This window comes from Staurois parvus, unplaced genomic scaffold (genome assembly GCF_062004578.1).
Source record: "Staurois parvus isolate SC_StPar_1 unplaced genomic scaffold, SC_StPar_1.0 ptg000264l, whole genome shotgun sequence".
NCBI lineage: Eukaryota > Metazoa > Chordata > Amphibia > Anura > Ranidae > Staurois > Staurois parvus.
In genome coordinates, this window is record NW_028318060.1 from 9,866,299 (window position 1) to 9,889,818 (window position 23,520).

A 23,520-nucleotide genomic window follows, 5' to 3' on the forward strand; every position below is an offset into this window, starting at 1 on the left:
AGATTAGTAGGTTTCTTAATACCTCTAAGAGCATACCTATGACTGAATATTGACTGAATAAGACCACACCCAGCAAATACCAGATCTCACTAGACAGAGGCATAGCCCCCACTACCACCAGCTGCTTCCACTGTGCACCAAGATACTCCCACTATGAGCCGAGATACTCCAAGTGGTAATTCTTTTGAATAGAGAGTTTGCAAAGACCTGGAGAGACTGTCCACCTTAGGATAGAGAAACCATTTATTTCTTGAATACCACATAGTTGGGAGGTCTGCTACCTATACAAGGATGCTCTGTGACTGTATGTTGGCTGTCCCGCTGTCTCTCTTCTATCTCACCTGTTGCGGGCAACACATGCACACCAACTATGGGCAGGCAAGCCACGCTCTGAGCTGCTGAGTGAAAGCCACTTGCATGTAAAAGAGAAAACTCGGACCCACATTTTTAAAAATATATATTATTTAAATATATTCTTCAAATTTTTTAACATATAAAAAAGTAATTTTAACATATATTTTTAGATATACTTGTAAATGCATTCCAAAAATGTAGATTTGTATTTTTAAAGACATACGATATATTTGAAATGTATTTTTAGAAATATTTTTCATCTATTTTGTAACACAAACGCATTTCAACATGCAGTATATATATATATATATATATATATACATATACAGTATATACATATATATATTTAATGAAATCTATTGAATATGGCTAAAATTGTAGTATTTCAAATATATGGCAATATATTTGGGAAGAATATTTTTAAAATATATTTCAAATATATTTTTCTTCCACCTGGGCCCCCTGACTTCCCAATTCACTTAGACGTCTGCCTGTTTGGTAGCTCAGAGTGTGTCCTGCCTGCCTCCACCTTGTGTGCACATGCAGGGTTGAGCAGGGCGGGGGAGCTGAGCAGAGATTGCACCTTCGGGGGAAAGGGCTTGCCCAGTCACCCTGTGTAGGTGAAAGCAGAAACTCAGAGGGTCCTCTGAATTTACAGAATTACCTAAGCAGGGTGATGTGGCAAGCACCTTCTCCCCAGAGAATTAGTGTAAATCCTAATGTGACAGGGAGGCCACATGGCCCCCCTGGAGCATGGGCGAGGTCACGATTCTGCCCCCTGCAACCCCTCAAGCTCCTTCCATGTCACCAGAAGATGACAGATAAAGTTGGAAAGGGGAAATCATCCATGTTACTATACAATCCTGCAAGTATCTCAGGAATGTATAGTAACATGGATGATTTCCCCTTTCCAAGTATCTCAGTATTGTATTAGATTGGAAATTCAATTTCAGGTCTAATGAAGGTGTTACTAAAAGCTGCTCTCTCTTCTATGCTCCACTATCCAAAAGGGATAGGTAATGGTAATTGTTCCAGACCTCCATCTGTCAATGTTTTAATGCTTCTATTAAATAAATGTAGCTGCAAATTAGCTGATGCAGTGCAACATTTATGTGTATTTGCTACTCAGTATCCATTTCTATTTTGACCCCTAAATGATTCATAATGTATATTGGAGGCTATTACCTCCATCATTACTGCTTTGATTATCAAAATACAGTACATCAGTACTGTCACTTCTATGGTAACAAATATTTTTTCCTGGATACGCGCTTTTTTCCTTGTTTCCTTTTTTCTTTGCAAAGAGTGTGCACACATTAGCAGCCAAGTTCACCGATCATCTTCTGCTACTTTGCAAGTCTACTCCCTCTGGTCATATAAGCAACTAGAACCCCTGAAACACTTACATAAGGTGGAGAAAACATCATGGCTGGTAGTACTATCAGATGCCTTAACATTTGGTCAAACCATTGGCTGAAAAACCGCTGAAATCCCAGAGCCGCAGTTTCTTCACAATCAATAAGAAACTGCTGACTGATAATATATAATTTGTATGACTTTAAAGGATTAAGCTGCATATGGTAACAGGCGATCAGTTGGCTTCAATGGTGAGCAAAAAATCTTAGTAGTTACTTAGTTTGTGTGCTCTTTTTTATATGGATATTTTTTTTCCAATTCTATTCATAATACTTCTGGTTTTTTGCAGGCTCTCAGCTTTTGTATTTAGATGTTTCCTTCAGGCTCAGCAATTTATATATGTAAATCCTGATGTTTTGAATCAAACAGTCGATTGGCTAATTCAGTACCAGGATATAAACACGGGTATATTCTCTGAGCCTGGGCGTGTTATTCATTATGAACTCCAGGGTGGGCTGAATGGTCCCATCACCCTCACTGCTTATATTTTGACCTCACTGTTAGAAGATGAATATTACAGTGTAAGTATGAAAACATAATTTTGATTACTTGAACTCATGAGCAGATTACTTCAGTACATCACTGCTGGACAGAAGCATCAAAATGACGAGGTTACGGATGGGCTAATAACCAAACACAATTTTGTTGTGTTACAGCTGTAACCTATTTACTAACAGTTACACCCTACTTATATAGCGTGTAACTCAACATATGAAAGTTGTCTTTATGCTAATCTCCTAATAGGTGAAATGGGGGTGGAAGTTTAAGCATTACTCACCATTGCCCTAGGTCTAGAGAAGAAATGCCATATAGTTGTAATGCAGTAAAAGTTTAAGTTATGTCATTTCATGGTTAACAAAAGTGTTTGATTTCTAAATGGCTTTCTTGTTCATATCCTATGCCCTTATATATGGAATATAGTAAAATAATGAATGTATTAATTATGATTTAACAGGCTATTGACAATAGTTCCTCCTTTTGTTGATATTACTACAACTGAAAATTGTATATTTTTTTAGCATCGTTATCAGTCAAACATTAATAAAGCTGTTCAATATCTTGAGAAAAAGTTTGATGAAGGAATTTCTAGCAATTATACCTTATCAATTGTTGCATATGCATTAACACTGGCTAACAGCACCAAAGCAAATGCTGCGCTGGATCAGCTTAGTTCAAGAGCTACAATTACAGGTAAGCATACTGGTCACAAAAAGCAATAAAAGCAGAGATCTGATCCCTTTCCAAAATGTGAAAAACGTAGGCTGGAGTTGCACTTTAAAGTGTATGTAAAGCCATACCAAAGCTGTTAATTGAGTAAGGAATGGTTAGGATCCCTGTCAGTTTTTATTTTTAAGCTGTCTTTGTATTGTTGGTAGATTTATTTTCACTTTCTATCTCAGATACAGCCGGAAGTAAGGTCAAATTCAAACTAGAAAGGACAGCTGCCAGAGTACTTCATCTCTGTCTGTTCCTGGCTCTTCAAAACAGAAAGTTTGACTTAGGCTGCCTGAGGACATATCTGTCCTACATCTATTTAACAAGCCTACTAGTATAATAAGGATAGAAAAACCTTCAAATATTTTTTAAAATCTTTTAAGATTTGTTTAAAGTAAGTCGAAAGCTTTTATACTAAATAGGCTAATAATTAGACAGATTTAAGTATATACACATTTTTTTCTAGTTTCCTGTACATATTATATATAGATAAATTAACTATCTGACATCTGCCGCTTTTACATGAATAAACAAAACTGTTTTATTTATACAGGATCATCTAAATACTGGTCTTCACCTTTTGAAAACACATTCTATTACTGGATGCCAGTGACATCAGATATTGAAACAGCAGCCTATGCTTTGCTTTCCTACTATCATCAGAATAAGATTGACGATGGCATTCTTGTCATGAAATGGCTGAGCCAGCAAAGGAACCACCTTGGTGGTTTTATATCTACACAAGTAAGCCATGTTTTCTATGAACGTTTGTAGTACCCTTTCAAGGATTGGCTCTGGTTCCAGATTAGTGTCAGTAATACCAATTTACCAATATAACAGTGGTATTGAAATAAAATATGCAAATATCTAGTCAGTAATATATTCTTCCAGCAGAGGTCTGAATTGCATTTTTGTGTGATGACTGAGATCCATTACATCACAGCCCCCTCTATTCTTAGGCTAGGTTCACATCTCTGTGGCTGGGAAACATGTGTGCAATTTCATGCGTTCCCTATCCACAGAGAAAGGGTCTGCACTTTAGCAGATGCTTGAGGTCACCATTAATTCTTAAAATTCATAAAATCTGCTGGATCAAATCTGCCAATCCAGTTCCACTGGCAGCAAACAGGATCTGTCAGAGACCAATAAGATCACTGTATGGATGGACAGAGGCCTCTCACCATCCAGATGCCCTTTGTGTGTCTTCCTAACAGCAGTCAGTAGCCAATAACTCCCTCAGCAGGCAGCACAATGTGCAAGCTAGGCAACAATGGCTAAAGAACAGATCATTATGACTCTGCACCACTGGCATGTGTTCTCCAGAAGCTAATAAATAGGTAGAACTAAATTATATGGCTGTCCTCTCAAGCCTGCACCTGTATCTTATACAGGGTTGCAAGCCTCGTACGACAATTTTATTTTTCTGATAAAACATGAAAAATTTTCATAGCGCATTATTTACTTACAGCTTGAAATATGACAGATAATCCTATTACATGGTTGATAAGGTTGAATAAAGACAGTCCATCCAGTTCAACCTGTGTGGGTGTGTGTATGCATTTATGTCCCTATCACTTCCCATATCCCTGTATGTTGTGTTTGCTAGGATGCCTAAAAGTTTAAACTGTTGATACTTCCTGCTGACACTACCAATTGTGGAAAGGAGTTCTACATCCTTGCTGTTCTAGCAGTAAAGAACCCCCAATGCAGTTTAAGGTTAAATTACTTCTCATCCAATTTCATTAAGTGACCATGTGTCCTCTTGAGCCAACTGAGACTGAATAGTTTTCTCTAGAATCACCACTTGGATACTTATACAGTATACTTTGATCTTATCTCTTCTTAAGCGTCTCTTCTCCAGGGAGAATTAGCTTAAAGCGGAGTTCCACTCACACTGTCAAAAAATAAAAGTCAGCAGCTACAAAAACTGTAGCTGCTGACTTTTAAAAAACAGCCACTTACCTGTTCCGAGGTCCCGAGGTGTGTCCCTGCAGCCCATTTCACTGGCCGTCCTGTATTCCTGGAGGCCAGCATCTTCAGTGTGGTCACCCGGTTGTGACTGCTGGCAGCTTCACAGCCAGGTACCCACTGCGCATGCGCAAGTAGCGCTGTGCTTCATAATTGGTCCTGTAGTCTTCTGGGACCTGTCACGTGTCCCAAAAGACTACAGGGAGGGAGGGAGGGAGGGAGGACAATGTCTTCAGCTGTCAGACTTCTCTTTAAAGTGTAGGAACAAGTAGTTTAGGAGTGAGCAAAGTCCCTTTAACGGTAGTAGTAGTTGCAGGGTTAGATCCTCAAGTACAGGCCTGTTATGGCAAACTGTGGCAGTCCAAAAGTAATAGAACTGAGCAAAGTCCTTTGCAGTAGCAATGGTTGGACAAGCTCTTCAGAACACCAGCCAGTGTTCTCTTTTTCAACACTCACACTACACCAGACGTGTAGCTAAGCACACTGAGTCCCCAAGATCTCTCAGTGTCTGTACTCACAAGTCCAAGGACAGAATGTCAGTCTCTCTCCAGTCTAACAAGTGACTCTCTCCAGTGATACCAGACAGATCTTTGTCAGATAGCTCCCCTCAGTCAGCTTACTGTAGAACCAGGGTCACTCTTCCTAACCTTAGGCCCTCAGGTTGCCCACCCAAGGCTCGCATGGCAGCAAGTGCCAGAGGAGGCAAGTCTGCCTCCAGGCAGGCTTAGTGCAATCCTCTCCAGGGAAATACGCTGAACCCATGTGCTCACAGAACATAAATACCACTCCCAGCATGCAATGGGGCCACCCTCCCCTGCAATTGGCCAGAGTTGTATCCATATTCATGCTGCTCATTTGCCTAGTTCCCTCCCAGGTTCTGGAAGGCTCTCATAGGTTCTTGATGGCATGCATAACTCAAGGCAAAATATGCAGCACCAGAGCATCTTGAGCAGACCTGACTAATCCATCACAGCACTCTGCTAAGCAGAGAGACCAATTAGATTTTCCTAACAGTCTCTCTGTTAAGCAGAGAAACACAGCTATACTTATCCTAACTATACAAATAATAGCACCGGAGGGTGCTACAGGGGGATGAGTGTGAACCTTCTCCTCTGTGATCCCCCATAACACATCCTAACACTGAGTTCTCCAACACAAATACTGCTTTCTTGAAGAGAGAACAACATAGTGCAGGGAGGAGAGGGGAGAACATCATATTGAAGGGGGGTAGAGAGGGGGGTGTACAGTGTAAAGTAAGTCTCCCTGAGGCTCAGGCCTCGCCAACAAGCAGAAGAGATCTAGAACTGTGTGCTTTGCCTGTATTCACATTTGCAGCTGAAACCACAAACACTTTCACTGGCAGTGTTTCCATGCACTTCACACCAGAGGGTAGAGCTGGGTGGAAACAGTAGAGATAGGCTGGGAGGTGGAGCAGATCCAGCCTCCTCAGTCCTATTCCTGCAAGGAGACTGTACTCGGCTCTCAAAAAGGTGCATAAACTAAGGCTAACCATACATTATGCAATTTAACAACAGGTTTAAGGAAAGAAAATTGGTAGATTCCCACATCAACACAGTTTTGATAGGAGAATCCCTCCTGCAGTGCTATTGTGTTCTACCAGTGGGGAGAGCAGGGAGCCCTCACCATCGTCAGAACACAATGATCACTGCTGGCTGTTATAGCCACCAGCAGTGATCACATGAAAAAAATGTGACAGGTTGGTTGTATTGAAGTCGATCTATCAATCAACTTCAGTACAACCAGCCTGCCCATAGATGGGTCAAAATTTGTCTAGTTCTTGCTGAATGAGCTAAACTTTGATCCATATATGGCCAGTTTAACAACCTAAAGTGACAGCTGCTGCTAGCTACTGTATTTTCTCTTGTCCACAGATTTTTAAAGGTGGGAGAAATCAGGGTTTTTTTTTTTCAAACTGTCTGTGAAAATATGGATGGTTGGCAACCCTCACTCAGCAACACAATACTGTCCTCTCTATTTTCAGCTGCAACTCTGACCCTCTTCCTTTCTCATAGTGGGGTTAAGTCCAGCTGCTCAGAAAGGCAGCCAATCTCAGTACTGTTCTCAAGGTATCCAGCAAAATGGCTGCTGTTCCTCCTTAACAGGGTCAATGGACAGGGCTGCATATGGGTTGGTTTATGTAAAACATTCCTTCCTCCAGTGATATGGATAAAGGATTTTTTGATTGCAACTAAAGAAAAATAATGAACAGAAAGAAAAAAAGAAAACTAACCTGTGAAAAATTTGCTTGAATAAGTGACGTGACTAAAATTTTATGTCTGTTTTTTCTTTAAGGACACAATTATGGCTTTACAGGCTTTGTCCAAATTTATGCTTCTTGCCCCAGCTAATGAAACATCACTCACGCTCTCTATTACTGGGTTAAACGCAAGGAAGCCAGAAGTATTTCAGGTCAACAGTGAAAATCTCATGGTTTTACAAAGTGAACAGGTAATTTATTCTGTAAAGTAACAACACTAATCAGATTACACATAAAGTAATAGCACTGTTCTGCTTCTGCAATCTAAGCACTGAAAGTGTGATCTGTATAACTGATCCAGTTATTGTGAGATAGTTTAACTTACAGTCTCAGTAGCTAGGCAGACAGTGGCTCGGTCTAAATGATATCTTGAAGATCATAGAAAGCTTTAAACCAAAAACCTGTGCAGATCATAACAGATGAACATCAAACAGGGCAAAAAATCATAGTGTTTATAGCTCCAGCAGAATACAGTATATGTGGTGTATAAAGGCTAATCCATGAAGAAGAAAGGTTGGACTAACTACATAGAGCATCCCCTAGCTACAGAAAGAGGTAGGTACACACATATTAAAGGCAAACAAACAAAAAATGCATGTGCAACATAATACACTTTGAGATTAAGGCATAAATGTAAATTCATTACTTTTTTTTATGTTAGGTTGAAGTCTCCCAACCACTTTCAATCAATGTTACTGCCGTTGGAAGAGGACTGGCTGCTGTACAGGTACTTAATTAAACAAAACTGTTACATGCACAGTTTACCCACAGCAAAGAGAAGTCTGTAAAAACAAAAAATAAGGAATCTATCCATACAAATAGCAGAAGACATTAGCTCTTCTCAGGCATACTGCCTTGTGTTTGGTGTTAAGTTTGAATACTCACCTAATTAACACTGCCTATGCTCATTGCAGTGTGTAATCTTTTTCTCCAGCAGAGTTTTATTTGACCTGCAGAAAGTGAACACAGTACAAACAATAAACTATCAGGATAAGTATCCATCAACCCACAAACAGGGTCAAATTAACATCTCACAAAATCTGGTGCATTACAGTCCCCCCATGGACACACACCGCACTGAAAACCATGCCTCTTTTTGTGCTGATAAAAACTCAGAGTCAAATTTATGCTGAAATACAGTAAATATAACTTAAAATCCTAATTCTTATATTTACAATCAACCAAAGAAAGTTCCTTGACCCATAACAGCACAAAATCCACACTAAAATGTAACTAACAGTATCACATATTACATATAATAATATAACATAATATATCACAGCAATGTACCAAAAAAAGACAGAATACTATGAAAATAAGAATACTACAACTTTGATTTGTCTGTCTAAGAAGATTCTCATATGTGTCTCTTACTGGAGATGGAAATTACTTTGGTATTTTTTTAGTGACAATGAGATATGGTTTATGCCTCATGCACACAGGGTGCCTGCCTAGCTCTCCTAAATGCTTTTCCAAGTTTAGATGCATCAATCATTTAAAAAACCCATTGGCAGTGGGCTTTGTTCTCCATCTAAACACCTCTAAATGCCTATGTGTGCATGGATACATAGGCTAACATGGAGGGGCATTTAGAGTCAGATGAAAAATGTCTAACACCCCTGAAAGTGGTGTTTTTAATGCCCCAGTGTGCATGAGGTCTTAGACATTTTCAGTTGTGCCTCTATTAATTGACAAGAGAGGCTTCCACTCCTAGATTTAATGCACACATGCATAGAAATTTATACTTAATTTTTTTGTCAGAATTTTACAGAAAAAATTGCCTCTAATGACGCGTCTTTAACAGCACGTATTTATGCTTGTTTAGCGCGTATGGCATATATAGGTGTATGAATATAAAGTCATTCTGTTGGCTAGAATATAATTTTATTCTAGCCCATATAATACATTTAGCCACATGCGTGGGTTTGTGCTCTCCAAAGGCACTTTTTTATGCTCTTGAATGCTGCACACAAAAAGGCACATAAATACCTTCTTGTTCATAGCCACATTGAATAACATGCAGCTGCGTTCATGCACAAAAAAAAAAACCAGATGCCCCATAATAGAAGCATTTTTTCTGTCCATGTGCATACTAGAATATTATTGCATTAACTTGCTGGAGTTTAATGTGATAATCTGCTTAATTTTAAAAAATAAACCCATATACTTGTGAAAAAATCAGTTAGGCATTTCATATTTTAGTACAGTTGGCTCCAAACTGTGGCCTGAAGGCCAGATGTGGCCCTTTGCTAGCCTTTATCCGGCCCTTGGGGTAATAGTCCTCCCACTATCCCACTATCCCACTAAGGCACTATTCCTTCCACCAACACCAACAGTGGGGCATAATTCCTGCCACTGACACTAATAGTGGGGCACTATTCCTCCACTTATATCAATAATGGGCACCATTCCTTCCACTACTATCAATGATGGGGCACTATTCTTCCCACTGATATCAATGATGGGGCACTATTCCTCCCACTGATATCAATAATGGGGCACTATTCCTCCCACTGATATCAATAATGGTGCACTTTTCCCCCCACTGATATCAATAATGGGGCACCATTCCTCCCACTGACACCAATGATAGGGCACTATTCCTCCCACTGATACCAACAATAAGGTGCTATTTCTTCCATGGATACCAATTATGGGGTACTGTTCCTCCCAGTAATACCAATGATGGGCCACTATCCCTCCTTCTACTGACCACAGGCACTATGTAACTGACTGCCAACTCCGTGGCAATGTTTATTCTCACTGATGTTGGGCCCGGGACAGTTTCTACCCCCACTGACCACAATCCAGCCCCTCTAATATCTGAAGGACAGTAAACTGGCCCTTTGTTTGTAAAGTTTGGAGACCCCTGTTGTTGTATATTAAGTGGTAAAGAAAAGCAATTTTATTATTTGCTAAGAAACTCGTATTTCAAGACAGCCGAGGCCAAAACTCTGCATCAACATGTTTTTTATTAATTTTATATTGCAGCTCAATATAATATATAACCTGAAAGCAACCTCCAGGCATAGGAGTGCTGCCGTATCAGAAGCTTTCTCATTAAAAGTCTCAGTGGAAGAAGACACACAGAGCACTGATCGTCTTTCTGCAGAAATATGCACAAGGTATGTCAATTAAACATCCTCAAAGGCAGGATTATGGGATTGTTATTCCTTTTATTTTTACCCTCCTTCAATAATTCAATAGCTGTCATTATATGTAGTTTTAAGGATGAAAGAAAGCATCAAGAGGTCCTTTAAGCAATCCATACGCTATTGAAAAAAAAAACAACACATACAAATAAACAAGGAAAGGAAGTGATTTATGAATTCTGGTGGAAAGAAAAAAAAGTTAATAGAGTTGATGCTAGATGCTAATAAAAGTAATCAAAACTACTGTTTATTTTCTGCCTAAAATGAGCAGAACAACAAAGGGGTTAAACAAAGGGTTATGTCATTTTTCTGCTTAAGATACTTTGCCACCTTATTTGAAATTTTACAACACACTACCAAAATATATGATGTGCAGTAGGTTGCTATTCATTTAGAATGCTGTACCAAACACTGATGCATGGTAGCATGTACTCATGCTACCATGCATCAGAACCCTCAAGATGCACATATTAGTTCCAGTACTAGTTTGTACTAATTGCATTTATGGGCTGTTTCACATCAGATGCGGTGGGACTACATTGGGCGGCTATTCCAGCACAGTCCCAACGCATGCATAAGGCAATGCGCCTTGTCCCCTGTGTGCCTGTTTCAAACACTTGTGTTGCGGTGGTGTGGGCAGTGTGAGCTGAAAAAAATAATAATGCATGTAGTACTTTCTTTCAGTGCAGCATGATGCACTGCCTCACACTGTGCAGCAGCCAATTTAACTTTTTGAAATGTCTTTGTGATATTTCAATAAAGTTAGTTGTAAGAATATAGGGGTAACAGTACGGTGATCCCGCCAGACCGCACTCCGGTTACAACGCAGTGGCTGGTGTGAATAGGTCCTAAAAATACATGTTGGCAATTTTTAATGATCACATACCAGCAATAATTGAGGATTTTATATTTTGCTAAATTTAAAGGCTAAGCTCACCTTTTCCAGAAAATAGCCTATGCAGTCGAGAGGCCCCAGTAGATATTATCAAACTGTGCAGCTTTGTAAAATGGCTCTAAATCTTATTTTATATCTGTTGGACATTTGGGCTCACCCTAGAAGACTAGCAGAAAAATCCTAGTTAGTAATCTCCACATCCTGCCTTGTTGCTAGAATATGAAACCCATTAGGCACTCACTCCCAGCATTATAGGAATAAGTGTGCAGGGACGACTCATGAGGTGCACATGGGGCCTTTTGCTCTTTCTCACCCTTCTCATTCCTTCAGACTCTCCAGTGCACATGCTCATTAACGCCCAGGACCAGACGGGGCCTCGTTCATAGGACATCAACATTATTGCTGCACCCCGGTGTCTCTGTATCATAACCTGAAGTTGTTATACAGGTGCCTCCCAGTCCCATGATACATACACCTGCTCAGGAAGTGACATGTTGAAGGAGACACCACATTGCAGTGTCCCAATCCACCAGTCCAGCTAGACTCCGCAACCCATCTCCCAGTGACAAAGCAGGACCCCATTAACTCTTCCTTAGCATATGGCTAGGTCCCTAGAGTCTCCGTCATGTGGGTCAGGTCCTGGTTACTGGGGCACGGGCTGCTAAGCAGATAGGCCATGAACCACTTCCCTTACTATACAAGAGACCCCTCACCGCTGCCAGTACCACTCTCCCATTGTCTGGCTATCATAACATCATTTTTTGTGCTTGTTGCCCCAGGCAACAACATGTCACCACTTCACCCTCCAGCCCTGTTCTACTACATGCCATTACCCCCATGCACCCATTTTTCAACATTTTATTTGAATAGTGCAATATGATGAAAAACACAAGATAACAGTTCAACATTAAGTGCAGTCTTTTCCTAATATTCATAACACAATTTTGTTTTTTGTTCTTGTCAGCTATCGAGGGAAATTTAATCAAAGTGGCATGGCCATCCTAGAAGTTGGATTTGTAAGTGGATTCACCATGAGCCCGGAAGGAATCCCTGTCAGTGAATTAATTAAGAAAGTTGAGACCCATAATGAGGGAGTTCACATTTACCTTGATTCGGTGAGCATTCTTGTTCTGTTAAAAAAGTAAAGGTAGAAAATGGATATGTGCCTTGAGCCCACTAAAAGACTAGCAAATGAGTTTAGCAAAGAGTGCATATTTCAATCTACTGATGTTTTAGGGCAGAGGTGCTTTGTCTTCTTTATGCTGTGTCCCTATATATGTCCCTGTAACATTTTCCAGGGACCCTTAACTGTCAGTTTACCATTTTTTTTGGGATCCCTAATAACATCTTTCTTAAAATAGCATAATCTACAACAATATGGAATCCTACCATGTATGTGCTTCTGTTTGAGGGGTTATTTCAAAAACCTGTTTTAGAGTCTTGATCCTCAGGTACTCCACCAAGCTTTGAGAAAGCAAGAGATCCCTGATATGAAAAAGTAGCATTTCTCTCCAATTCAGTGTAACTGAGTCATTTTACTACTTAACTTGTTTATGCCAAGCTCACACTTATATGTTGAATTGTGAAGATGGACCTTCTTTCAAGGTGCCACATATATGCATACTTGTGCTAGAAGTGCGCTCAGCAGACACTCCCAGCACGGAGACTGAGCTTTCTCTGTCAGTTCTGGGTCTCCTTCTAATGATCGGGAGCTGATTCTCTATTGTGTGATAGCTGAGATGGCCTATAATTTGCTATCACAGTGATCACTCAATAAAACCCTTGGTTTTTTAAATATATAAATAAATACATGAATAAAAAATAAAGATAAAATCGGTAAAACAGAGCTTGATATACAGTTGCAAGAAAAAGTATGTGAACCCCTTGGGATTACGTGGAGTTTTGCATGAATTGGGCATAAAATGTGCTCTGAATTTCATCTAAGTCACAACAATAGAAGAACACAGTCTGCTGAACATAATACTACACAAACATTAGATGTTGCCATGGCTTAATTGCACATAACATGTAAACATTCACAGTGCAGGGAGGAAAAAGTATGTGAAGCTTTGGACATAATAATTGGTTGACTCGCCTTTTACCTCATGCAGCATTCTGCGCTGGGCTCTTGCAGTCATTTTTACAGGACGACCACGCCTAGGGAGAGTAGCAACAGTGCTAAACTTTCTCCATTTGTAGACAGTCTGTCTTACCGTGGACACATGAACATCAAGGCTTTTGGAGATACTTTTGTAACCCTTTCCAGCTTCATGCAAGTCAACAATTCTTGATCGTAGGTCTTCTGAGAGCTCTTTTCTGCGAGGCATGGTTCGCATCAGACAGTGCTTCTTGAAACCAGTAAACCCAAAACAGGTGTGTGTTTTTTAAGGGCAGGACAGCTGTCAGCAACACATCCAATATCATCACACTGATTGGAGTCAAGGTTGGCTCACTCCTGGCTCCAATTAGCTCTGGAAGAAGTCATTAAGCTAGGGCCTCACATACTTTTTCCTCCCTGCACTGTGAATGTTTACATGTTATGTGCAATTAAACCATGGCAACATCTAATGTTTGTGTAGTATTATGTTCAGCAGACTGTGCTCTTCTATTGTTGTGACTTAGATGACGTTCAGAGCACATTTTATGCCCAATTCATGCAAAACTACACGTAATCCCAAGGGGTTCACATACTTTTTCTTGCAACTGTAGGTTAGTGTAAAGGCAATTGAAAGGTAATTGTTAAGGTCAAGGGCAAAGTCATGGATAGTGTTAAAGGACACTATCGGAGCCAAAGTTTATGCTCAGTGTGTTTAAGCATACTTTTTTTTTTTTACTATTTTAGGACAGTTTTCCTTTAATAATAAAAATATCAGCCTATCTATTGCTATTTATCACCAAATGAAGGGCAAATATGAGCAGAGTATAATTCCCCCGTATATATTAGCTAGTTTCAATTATATTTACAGTTTTAATAATCCATATGGGTTCAGGCATTAAGATATGTTTTACCTTCAAACATAAAAGAGTAAAGACATCAAGTATGGTAAAAGTATTGTTTGGATACCCCTAATAATAAACATGCACCTAGATTGTAAGCTCCTTCCCTCTTGTATTGAACTGTATTGTTGCTGTATTGTCTCCCGTTATATTGTAAAGCTCTGAGCAAACTGTTGGCGCTATATAAATCCTGTATAATAATATAATAATAATCATTTGACGTTCTCCAGAAACATTCAGGGGAATGTACTAAGATTGAAGCAGCCAGAATGTGGTGAAGCTGTACATGGGAACCCATCAGCTTCTATAATTAATTTAATCAAAGCTTAAAGTAGTTGTAAAGGCTGAATGTTTTTTACCTAATGCATTCTGCATTATTGTAAAACACTTTCTTTTGTCAGCCCCCCAAATACTTATCTGAGCCCTCTCCTCACTGAACTCATATTAACACTAGAAATACTGGAGGAACCCTCTGTACACTGCTAATTACTCTTTCCAGCAAACAGATTACTAGTGTTAATATGTGGTTACACCCCTTTAGCACTTAATATAAGATAAATGCATGTACATGCTATTGGGATATGAGCACAGGTATATCTTGTTTCTGTTGCATAGTAGGTCAGTAGTCAGACCTAAATCTAGTAGCTCTCCTCCACTTTGTGTCTGTTTGCCTCAGGTTGGCATTGTGTCCACAGTAGCATTTGTGTTTGCAGAGCAGAGTAGGACTGGCCATAGAGGGATTACTTTAACGCAGCTGGCCAGCTTAAACATGTATTGCAATATGTGCAAACTAAATATCCCTATTTTTTTTTTTTTTTGCAACGTTTGCTGGAAAGGGTAATTAGCAGTGTGCAGAGTGTTCCGCTGGGATTTCTAGTATAATCTCAAAGATGATACACTTGAATAAGGTTAGCTTCACATTTGTGCTTGTCAGGAATGCACGGATAATTGCATGTGTTCCCCTGCTGCACAGGAATGTACTGCTCTTTTCCTAATGCTTAAATGAATGGGCTGCTGTACCTGCGACACGTGTGCACAAACACGCACACATATATAGGAACCTAGCCTTGCAGATGTTGAAAAACACAGAAAACACAGTGTAACCATTTAGAAACACCAGTGTAAGAAAGTGCTGATGTTATAAAATTATTTGGCACTTGAAAGTGTTATAGTAAATTTGTTAACTTGGCTCTGTCATGAAAGAAGTATGTGGGTTCTCATTACTGGGCTTCTTCTAAAATTGTTAGATGCCTGGCTGTGTCTGGCTATAGTATGTTTCAGTCACATGTTATAAATGAGTGTCAGAAAAATGTCAGAACTACTGTACTGATCCCTATACTTGTTCCAGGTCAACAACTTGGATAGCTTAGAAGTCAAGGCATCTAAAAGACAGCCAAAGAACTAGTATTCTCCAAGAAGAGTTCAGTAATGGCAGCCTCCACTAATATCTCACAACAATGCCTGTGTTGTATAGCATACAGTGATACCGAGTTAAAAACACTCTGACCCTAGGTCCACACCTAAGCGTTTTTAGCAGATTTTTGCATTTTGCAGAAATGCAGTACAGTCCATTTAACAAGATATCCTATAGGACATGGTCACATCTCCGCATTTTCACCCAGTGCGTTTTTTGGAAAGGGTCAGGGACTTTTTTGGCACAGTTAAATTCAAAGGTTTACTCTTTGTTAGGCATTTTACAAAACAAAACAAAAAAGCTTAGCAATATCCCAAAATGTGTTTTTTTATGTTAAATTAATTGTGTAAATTGAAGGTCATGTTTATGATAAAATAATTTGAGCATTCAATGGGAAGTGTAATGTAAATTGGGTTAATATATTTAACATGATTACATTTCAGGTGACAGGACAGCAAGTATGTGTACCTGTCCCAATGATACGCTCCTCAAAAGTAGCCAGCTCTCAAGATGCATTAGTCAAAATATATGATTATTACAATCCAAGTAAGTAATAATTTTTTAAATTATATTTGAAGTTAATAACAATTATTTCTGTATAGGAATTAACATGTTATACTATTGTTATACATAATAATAACATTTAATAAAATTACATTACAATTCCTGTTCTTAAAGCGGAGCTCTACCCAAAAGGGGAAGTTCCACTTTAAGGACTGCTCCCCCACTCCCCATTAAGGATTGGCACCTTTGGGGGGCGGGAGGGGGGAGCAGGTACCCGAATTGGACAGGTACCCGCTCCCACTTCCAGTCCGATCGCTTAGGTGATCAAAAACAGAAGGTGTCCTCCCTCCCTGTAGACTTCTGGGACACGTGACGTGAAGACTACAGGACTTTTCAGGAAGCGCAGCGCTACTCACGTATGCACAGTGGATACCTGGCTGTGAAGCCGCAAGCAGTTACAGCCAGGTGCCTACACTGAAGATGCCAGCTTCCAGGAATACAGGACGGCCAGTGAAACGGGCTGCAGGGGACACACCATGGGACCGAGGGACAGGTAAGTGGCTGTTTTTTAAAAGTCAGCAGCTACAGTTTTTGTAGCTGTTCACTTTTATTTTTTGACAGGGTGAGTGGAACTTCGCTTTAAGACTTTCTGCAGAGAAAGAAGGTTAAATTTACACTAAACAATATCCTTATTCTTTAGAAATAATCCATGCACATTCACTACTTATTGGCCTTGTAATCTATTTTTCATTATATTATTTCTTACTATGTTTTTCTGCCTCCTTGTAATGATTTCCATGAACTTCCTAATCTGCTCTCTCACTTCCATTTGTTTGAAACAAGCTGCCATCATGTGCAATGCTCTATGCACACTACACATCCAATAGTCAATAAACCCTAGCCCATTTTGGGAGAAAGCAAGAGAAGGAGTCTACATTCCTACATTCAGTGAGACCATGGAGAGAAAATTTAGCCACCCTCTAACAGGAAGTTGGGTCACAGCAGCAAAATACAGACTCAAAAGAAAAATTTCATATATTGCAGTTTACCAATCCTCAAAGAGGAACTAAACCCGCATATCCTGTACAGCCAAAGAAGCTGTTGTTTTAGCCTTTGGTCTCCAACTGCCATGGTGCTGCACATGTGAACATTTATGAAACCAGCCATTGCACCAATATGGTTCAGAGCACAAGCAAATGTAACAGCATTCTCGGCATGCATTGAATATAACTGTTTTCTGAAACCGTAAAATCAATGTGTTTATTTCCACTTTAAATGTGGTGGCTGCATTATATAAAATTGTGCCAAGTCTTTGACTGTAAATAATAAAATAGGTACAACATCCTGAAAATTGTACTGAAGAAAAAAGAAGGGAGAAGGGTAGAACTCTCTAGGTACCAACCAACAACATCATAAAAATACAAAAGTTATTGAGCAAAATTACAAATAGCACAAAACACATATTTGTGCAGTTTGTGCTACATAAAATGGTAGTTACCATTCCATCTGTTGGGAAGTTTCCAGATGGATAAAGAGACCTTGGAACCTCAATGTGTTTCAGCTCTTAACAAGCCTTCATCAGGAGATAAAGGAGTGGTATAAAGCAGAAACACACCTGGATAAACACCACATGTAAACATAAATAAGGCCATTCATATACTATAGGCTACCAATATGTACACAAGAAGGGAATACATAAGAGGACAACAGGAGAGATGTATGTCCTATATGGCAGACCTCAAATGAAAATCGGGTAAAATGCAAGGAGGATAAAGCCAGCTGGCTAGTACAGTAGATAGAAGTAACAAACCTAAACACAAAAAAGAAGGGGGGAGGGAAATCGTGGGAAATTGTGTCTTTGTTTAGGGAAAACCCTAAACAAAGACACAATAGCAACATCATAGGAGGTTACATCGGTTACCTACCAGAATCAAGGTGTAATAAAATGGTCACAGTAGAAAAACAGCCATCCTAATGGTTTGTGCACCCAAAAAAAGGAATCCTGGAACATTTAGTTTCCAGAAGTGCACCAGCAGATTGTGAAGTACTTCCAAAAGTTGAGGAATCTTCAGATTGTTCAATTGCAGTTCATCAGGTATCCCATGCTCCCTATCCAAGTTCATAATTCCATATATAAACCCTAAAAAGAACCCTTAGACTGTTTTCTGAGCCAGTGGAAGAGTGAAAAAAATGCTTTACAGGCTGCAATGTAAAAAAAAATGTTAAATGTTTTTACCTGCAAAAAGAGGTGAATTTGTTGTTTTTTTTTAAATCTGAAGGTAATAGTTTTGTATTCATGATATGAGTTATAATAACTTGTGTGCTTCCTCTTTGCAATGACTTATGAGCTTTCTCCCTTTATATATGTATATATATATATATATATATATATATATACAGTTGCAATAAAAAGTATGTGAACTCCTTGGGATTACGTGGAGTTTTGCATGAATTGGGCATAAAATGTGCTCTGAATGTCATCTAAGTCACAACAATTGAAGAACACAGTCTGCTGAACATAATACTACACAAACATTAGATGTTGCCATGGCTTAATTGCACATAACATGTAAACATTCACAGTGCAGGGAGGAAAAAGTATGTGAACCTTTGGACTTAATAACTGGTTGACCCTCCTTTGGCAGCAATAACCTCAACCAAACGTTTCCTGTAGTTGCAGATCAGACCTGCACAACGATCTGGAGTAATTTTGGACCACTCCTCTTCACAAAACTGTTTCAGTGTAGCAATATTCTTGGGATGTCTGGTGTGAATTGCTCTCTTAAGGTCATGCCACAGCATTTCAATCGGGTTGAGGTCAAGACTCTGACTGGGACACTCCAGAAGGCATATTCTGTGCTGTTGCAGCCATTGTTTTGTTGAATTACTTGTATGCTTTGGGTCATTGTCCTGTTGCATCACCCATCCTCTGCGGAGCTTGAGTTGGTGGACAGATGGTCGTACGTTTTCCTGCAAAATGTCTTGATAAACTCTGGAATTAATTTTCCCATCAATGACAACAATCCGTCCAGGCCCTGAGGCAGCAAAGCAGCCCCAAACCATGATGCTCCCTCCACCATGTTTTACAGTGGGGATGAGGTTTTGATGTTGGTGTGCTGTGCCTTTTTTTCTCCACACATAGTGTTGTGTGTTCTTCCCAAACAACTCAATCTTGGTTTCATCTGCCCACAGTATATTTTGCCAGTAGTGCTGTGGAACATCCAGGTGCTCTTTTGCAAACTTCAAACGTGCTGCAATATTCTTTTTGGACAGCAATGGCTTCCTCCGTGGTGTCCTCCCATGTACTCCATTCTTGTTTAATGTTTTCCTTATTGTAGATGTGTCAGCAAAAATGTTAGCATGTGCCAGAGATTTCTGTAGGTCATTAGCTGACACTCTGGGATTCTTCTTTACCTCATGCAGCATTCTGCGCTGTGCTCTTGCAGTCATTTTTACAGGACGACCACGCCTAGGGAGAGTAGCAACAGTGCTAAACTTTCTCCATTTGTAGACAGTCTGTCTTACCGTGGACACATGAACATCAAGGCTTTTGGAGATACTTTTGTAACCCTTTCCAGCTTCATGCAAGTCAACAATTCTTGATCGTAGGTCTTCTGAGAGCTCTTTTCTGCGAGGCATGGTTCACATCAGACAGTGCTTCTTGAAACCAGTAAACCCAAAACAAGTGTGTGTTTTTTAAGGGCAGGACAGCTGTCAGCAACACATCCAATATCATCACACTGATTGGAGTCAAGGTTGGCTCACTCCTGGCTCCAATTAGCTCTGGGAGAAGTCATTAAGCTAGGGCATAAAATACTTTTTCCTCCCTGCACTGTGAATGTTTACATGTTATGTGCAATTAAACCATGGCAACATCTAATGTTTGTGTAGTATTATGTTCAGCAGACTGTGTTCTTCTATTGTTGTGACTTAGATGACGTTCAGAGCACATTTTATGTCCAATTCATGCAAAACTCCACGTAATCCCAAGGGGTTCACATACTTTTTCTTGCAACTGTATACAGGGGCGGACTGACCATTTGGAAATTAGGGCACTGCCTGAGGGCCCGGGGTCAGTAGGGGGCCCCATGAGATGCCCCTGGTACCTTTTTTCATAGGCTTTTTTGAGTTTGGGCCAGGACATAGGGGCCCCATGATCCCCTTTTGCCCGGGGGCCCCATGAGTTGTCAGTCCGCCCGTATATATATATATATATATATATATATATACAGTATATATATATATACTGTATAGATGAGATAGAGACAGCTCTGTCCTTTGAATGAATAAACAAAGCTGTGCAACAATATTAACCAGGAGGCTGACAGATGTTTGTGTTTGTTGTTATACTTAACAACAACTGCGTGGGCAGAACTCTATTACTTTGATGTTTCGATGAATAAAAGTGGGCAAAAAGCCCTAAAACACATTCTGCTGAGTGGAATGAGTCAAAAACTCTCCATTTTAAATCTGATAGAAACAGCTTTATATGTGGGGAACAGGAGGTGATAAAGCACCCACGAATACCAGGAACACAAGTAACTTAACTTAAAGCTTAAACTTAAACGTTCTCCCACTCCCATTCTAAACCCTATACTAACTATCCTGTAAAGGAAAGATGTGTATACTTACCTAATCTAGGGTGCTCCAGTCCAGCTATGTGATCAGCTCCCAGCACCAGCTTAAGGGAAGAGCAGGGACAGCAGACAACAGATGCTCCATAGTAAGCCGTCACCACCCAGGCTCTGCAGCTGTTGTGGCTGCTTTCCCCTCTACTGTGAAGCTGGCCACTGGGGAGATCATGTAACCACACTGGAGTGCCCTTAAATTAGGTAAGTATACACATCTTTCCTTTACAGGGTAATTAGTATAGGATTTTGAATGGGGGTGGAAGCAGATTTAGATTTAGCTAGGTTTTGACTGGACTTCTACTTTAAGAAATTGAAAGGTAAGAATTTGCACATCTTTTATTTGGATGAACCTTGAATATATTACGCTCCTTTGAAGTGAAAATTTAATCGGGCCCTAAAATGACTGAGTTTTTTTTATTCAAATGTTACTATTGTGTATAGTAAAGTGAATTATGGAATTTTTTTTAAAGGTTAGCATTAGGTAATTTGATGTAATAAAGTTATTGTTGTATACTGTATTTTTATTTAAATTAAAGTGACACACATTTGATTAGATTTCTGATTTTCCATAAATTTGACAAGTTTGACAAAATGAAATGTGGCGATCCTGACAAGCTGTGAAGGTTTGCTGTCTAATTGTTTGGCATAATATAAACTGAAAATCATACTATTAATGCATAAAAACATCCTATATAAAATAGTCATTGCAATGAATGCTATTGTTTTTTCTTTTTAGGTAGCTCTGCCTCAAGAACATATAATCTGAAATCAACTGACATATGTGATGTGTGTGGTACAGAATGTAGTTTTTGTACGGCTGATAATTCTTGGAATAATTACGAAGAATTTAACAGTGGAACTTCACCTGGATTGTCCTTGTTCTGGTTCTGCACTGTATTATTGTTGTATATTTTTTAACAGTATTGTTTACCTGCTTAACAAAAATGTTCTAATTAACGTGTGATTTATGTTTTAGTTACCCTTAAAAAACCCTAAAGCTGAACTCTAGACAAGTATACAAGACACAACAATAATGCAGCTCTGCAAACATTAATACAGCTTTAAATGTATCTATGAATGCAAGCAGTGTAAGTACCTGGGTTTATCCTAGTATCAGGCTCTTGTACTTCCACAGTAACAGAGCTGGAGTGTTGAAGTATCAGGACAAGGAGCCAATTTGAGACATGACTTCATCACTGTGCTGCTTCTCCTTTCACTGCACTGTCACAGGCTGGGAAGGGATTAGGATGACCTGGAAGTAGGTAAATGTTACTGGCTATCAGACTGAGGACGTCTAATTGGAAACTAATGTGGACTAAATCTCTAGATTGATTGTAAATAATGCAGAAAAAAAATGGATTTCATTTTTGTTTTATTGACAGGTTGCTCATTTTATTCAACCCTAAAATCCTATGCAGTAGGGTTATGGACGGCAAAATAACTATAGTTGTTTAACAAATTTCTCAGCTTTGAAACTGTCATAGTTAGGGTAAACTCAAGACACATTTTTGTTTTTTTTTGGATATAGTTTGAAAGAACTAGAACCTTAGTATTTGTTGTTGGTGCCTCCATTACATAGACTTCCCCTCTATTTATGTCCTAATGGATCGAAATCAAGGTAAACTATTTGCAATGTGAACGCAGACAGAAGTAGAGATGCCTTTTAATTTAACAGAGTAGGGAATGGCTAAAACCTTTGTCAAGTCCTTTTTCATAACTGTGTCCTCTTTGATGCAGTTTCTCCTCATTTCCTGTCTGGGTGGTGTCCAGGACCAGACGTGAGGATACATCTCCTCCATGCAGAAACGATAGCGTGATGGAAGTTCAAACTCACCCACACTTTATCCAAAACTGAAAAAGACAGTCTGTGCTGAAGTTCCACTTTAATTAAGAACTCCAAGCATACATCACACCACTGACGTCCTCTCTGTGTACTTTGCCTGTAACTAAACATTTTCCTACCAGCTCCCAGTGACAGAAACCAATCAGATTTGCATCATTCTACAATGCACTGTGTCTGATTGGCTCACAAAATATAAACACTCCAAAAAACCCAGATAATATAGTATTTTACATTTTAATGAACACTCAAATTGGGCAAGTGGAGCATTTTTCAAGTGCCTAGAGCTCTTTAAAATAGCTTTACCTCTTTAGTTACTCTGGTGTGCTGCTCCTTTATTTTGGTTCACATGCACACTTGTATAGATAATGGTTTTGCTTAAAGAAGAAAACTGTTATTGAATTTCTTTAATAAAAAGTTGTGTGTTTATGCATTTTCTCTGGTTGTGTATCTGATGAAAAGGGTGTCTTCTAAATTTGTGCATTTAACCATACACCAGTGCTCATATAGGGGTTGATTTACTAAAGGAGATAAAGTAGTTCACTTGGAAACATGTACTTTGAAAAATGAATGATAATAAATAATGAGAAAATGTGCTCACTCTAATTATCCAATCATGTGCAAGCATTATGAAAAAATGGCTTTTTTTGAGCACACGATTCCTTGATTGAAATGAATGCAACTTCATCTTATTTACTGAGTGAACACTAGTAATCAATCCCATATTCTATTTTGAGAAAAGAAGTAGAGGTGGAACTAAGGTGAACTATGTTCTCATGGGCATTCACATTTTTCTGTTATAGCACTTTGTCATATCAAATTCAAATCTTGTAAATTCCCTGAAAATTTATTTTAG

The 23,520-nt window shown here is 39.3% G+C and overlaps 1 protein-coding gene across 1 annotated transcript in view; it reads left to right on the forward strand.

Annotated features, from left to right (window-relative positions):
* LOC149459305 (CD109 antigen-like) overlaps positions 1-23,097 on the forward strand; it is a 106,412-nt gene extending 83,315 nt beyond the window's left edge. The window contains exons 25-33 of the mRNA XM_089681385.1: positions 2,060-2,291; positions 2,790-2,961; positions 3,539-3,729; positions 7,267-7,422; positions 7,893-7,958; positions 10,223-10,356; positions 12,243-12,393; positions 16,133-16,235; positions 21,561-23,097. Coding sequence (XP_089537511.1) covers positions 2,060-2,291; positions 2,790-2,961; positions 3,539-3,729; positions 7,267-7,422; positions 7,893-7,958; positions 10,223-10,356; positions 12,243-12,393; positions 16,133-16,235; positions 21,561-21,742 — 1,387 coding nt within the window. The 3' untranslated portion in view covers positions 21,743-23,097. The remainder of the gene's footprint in view (positions 1-2,059; positions 2,292-2,789; positions 2,962-3,538; positions 3,730-7,266; positions 7,423-7,892; positions 7,959-10,222; positions 10,357-12,242; positions 12,394-16,132; positions 16,236-21,560) is intronic.
* The last annotated feature ends 423 nt before the right edge of the window (positions 23,098-23,520 follow it).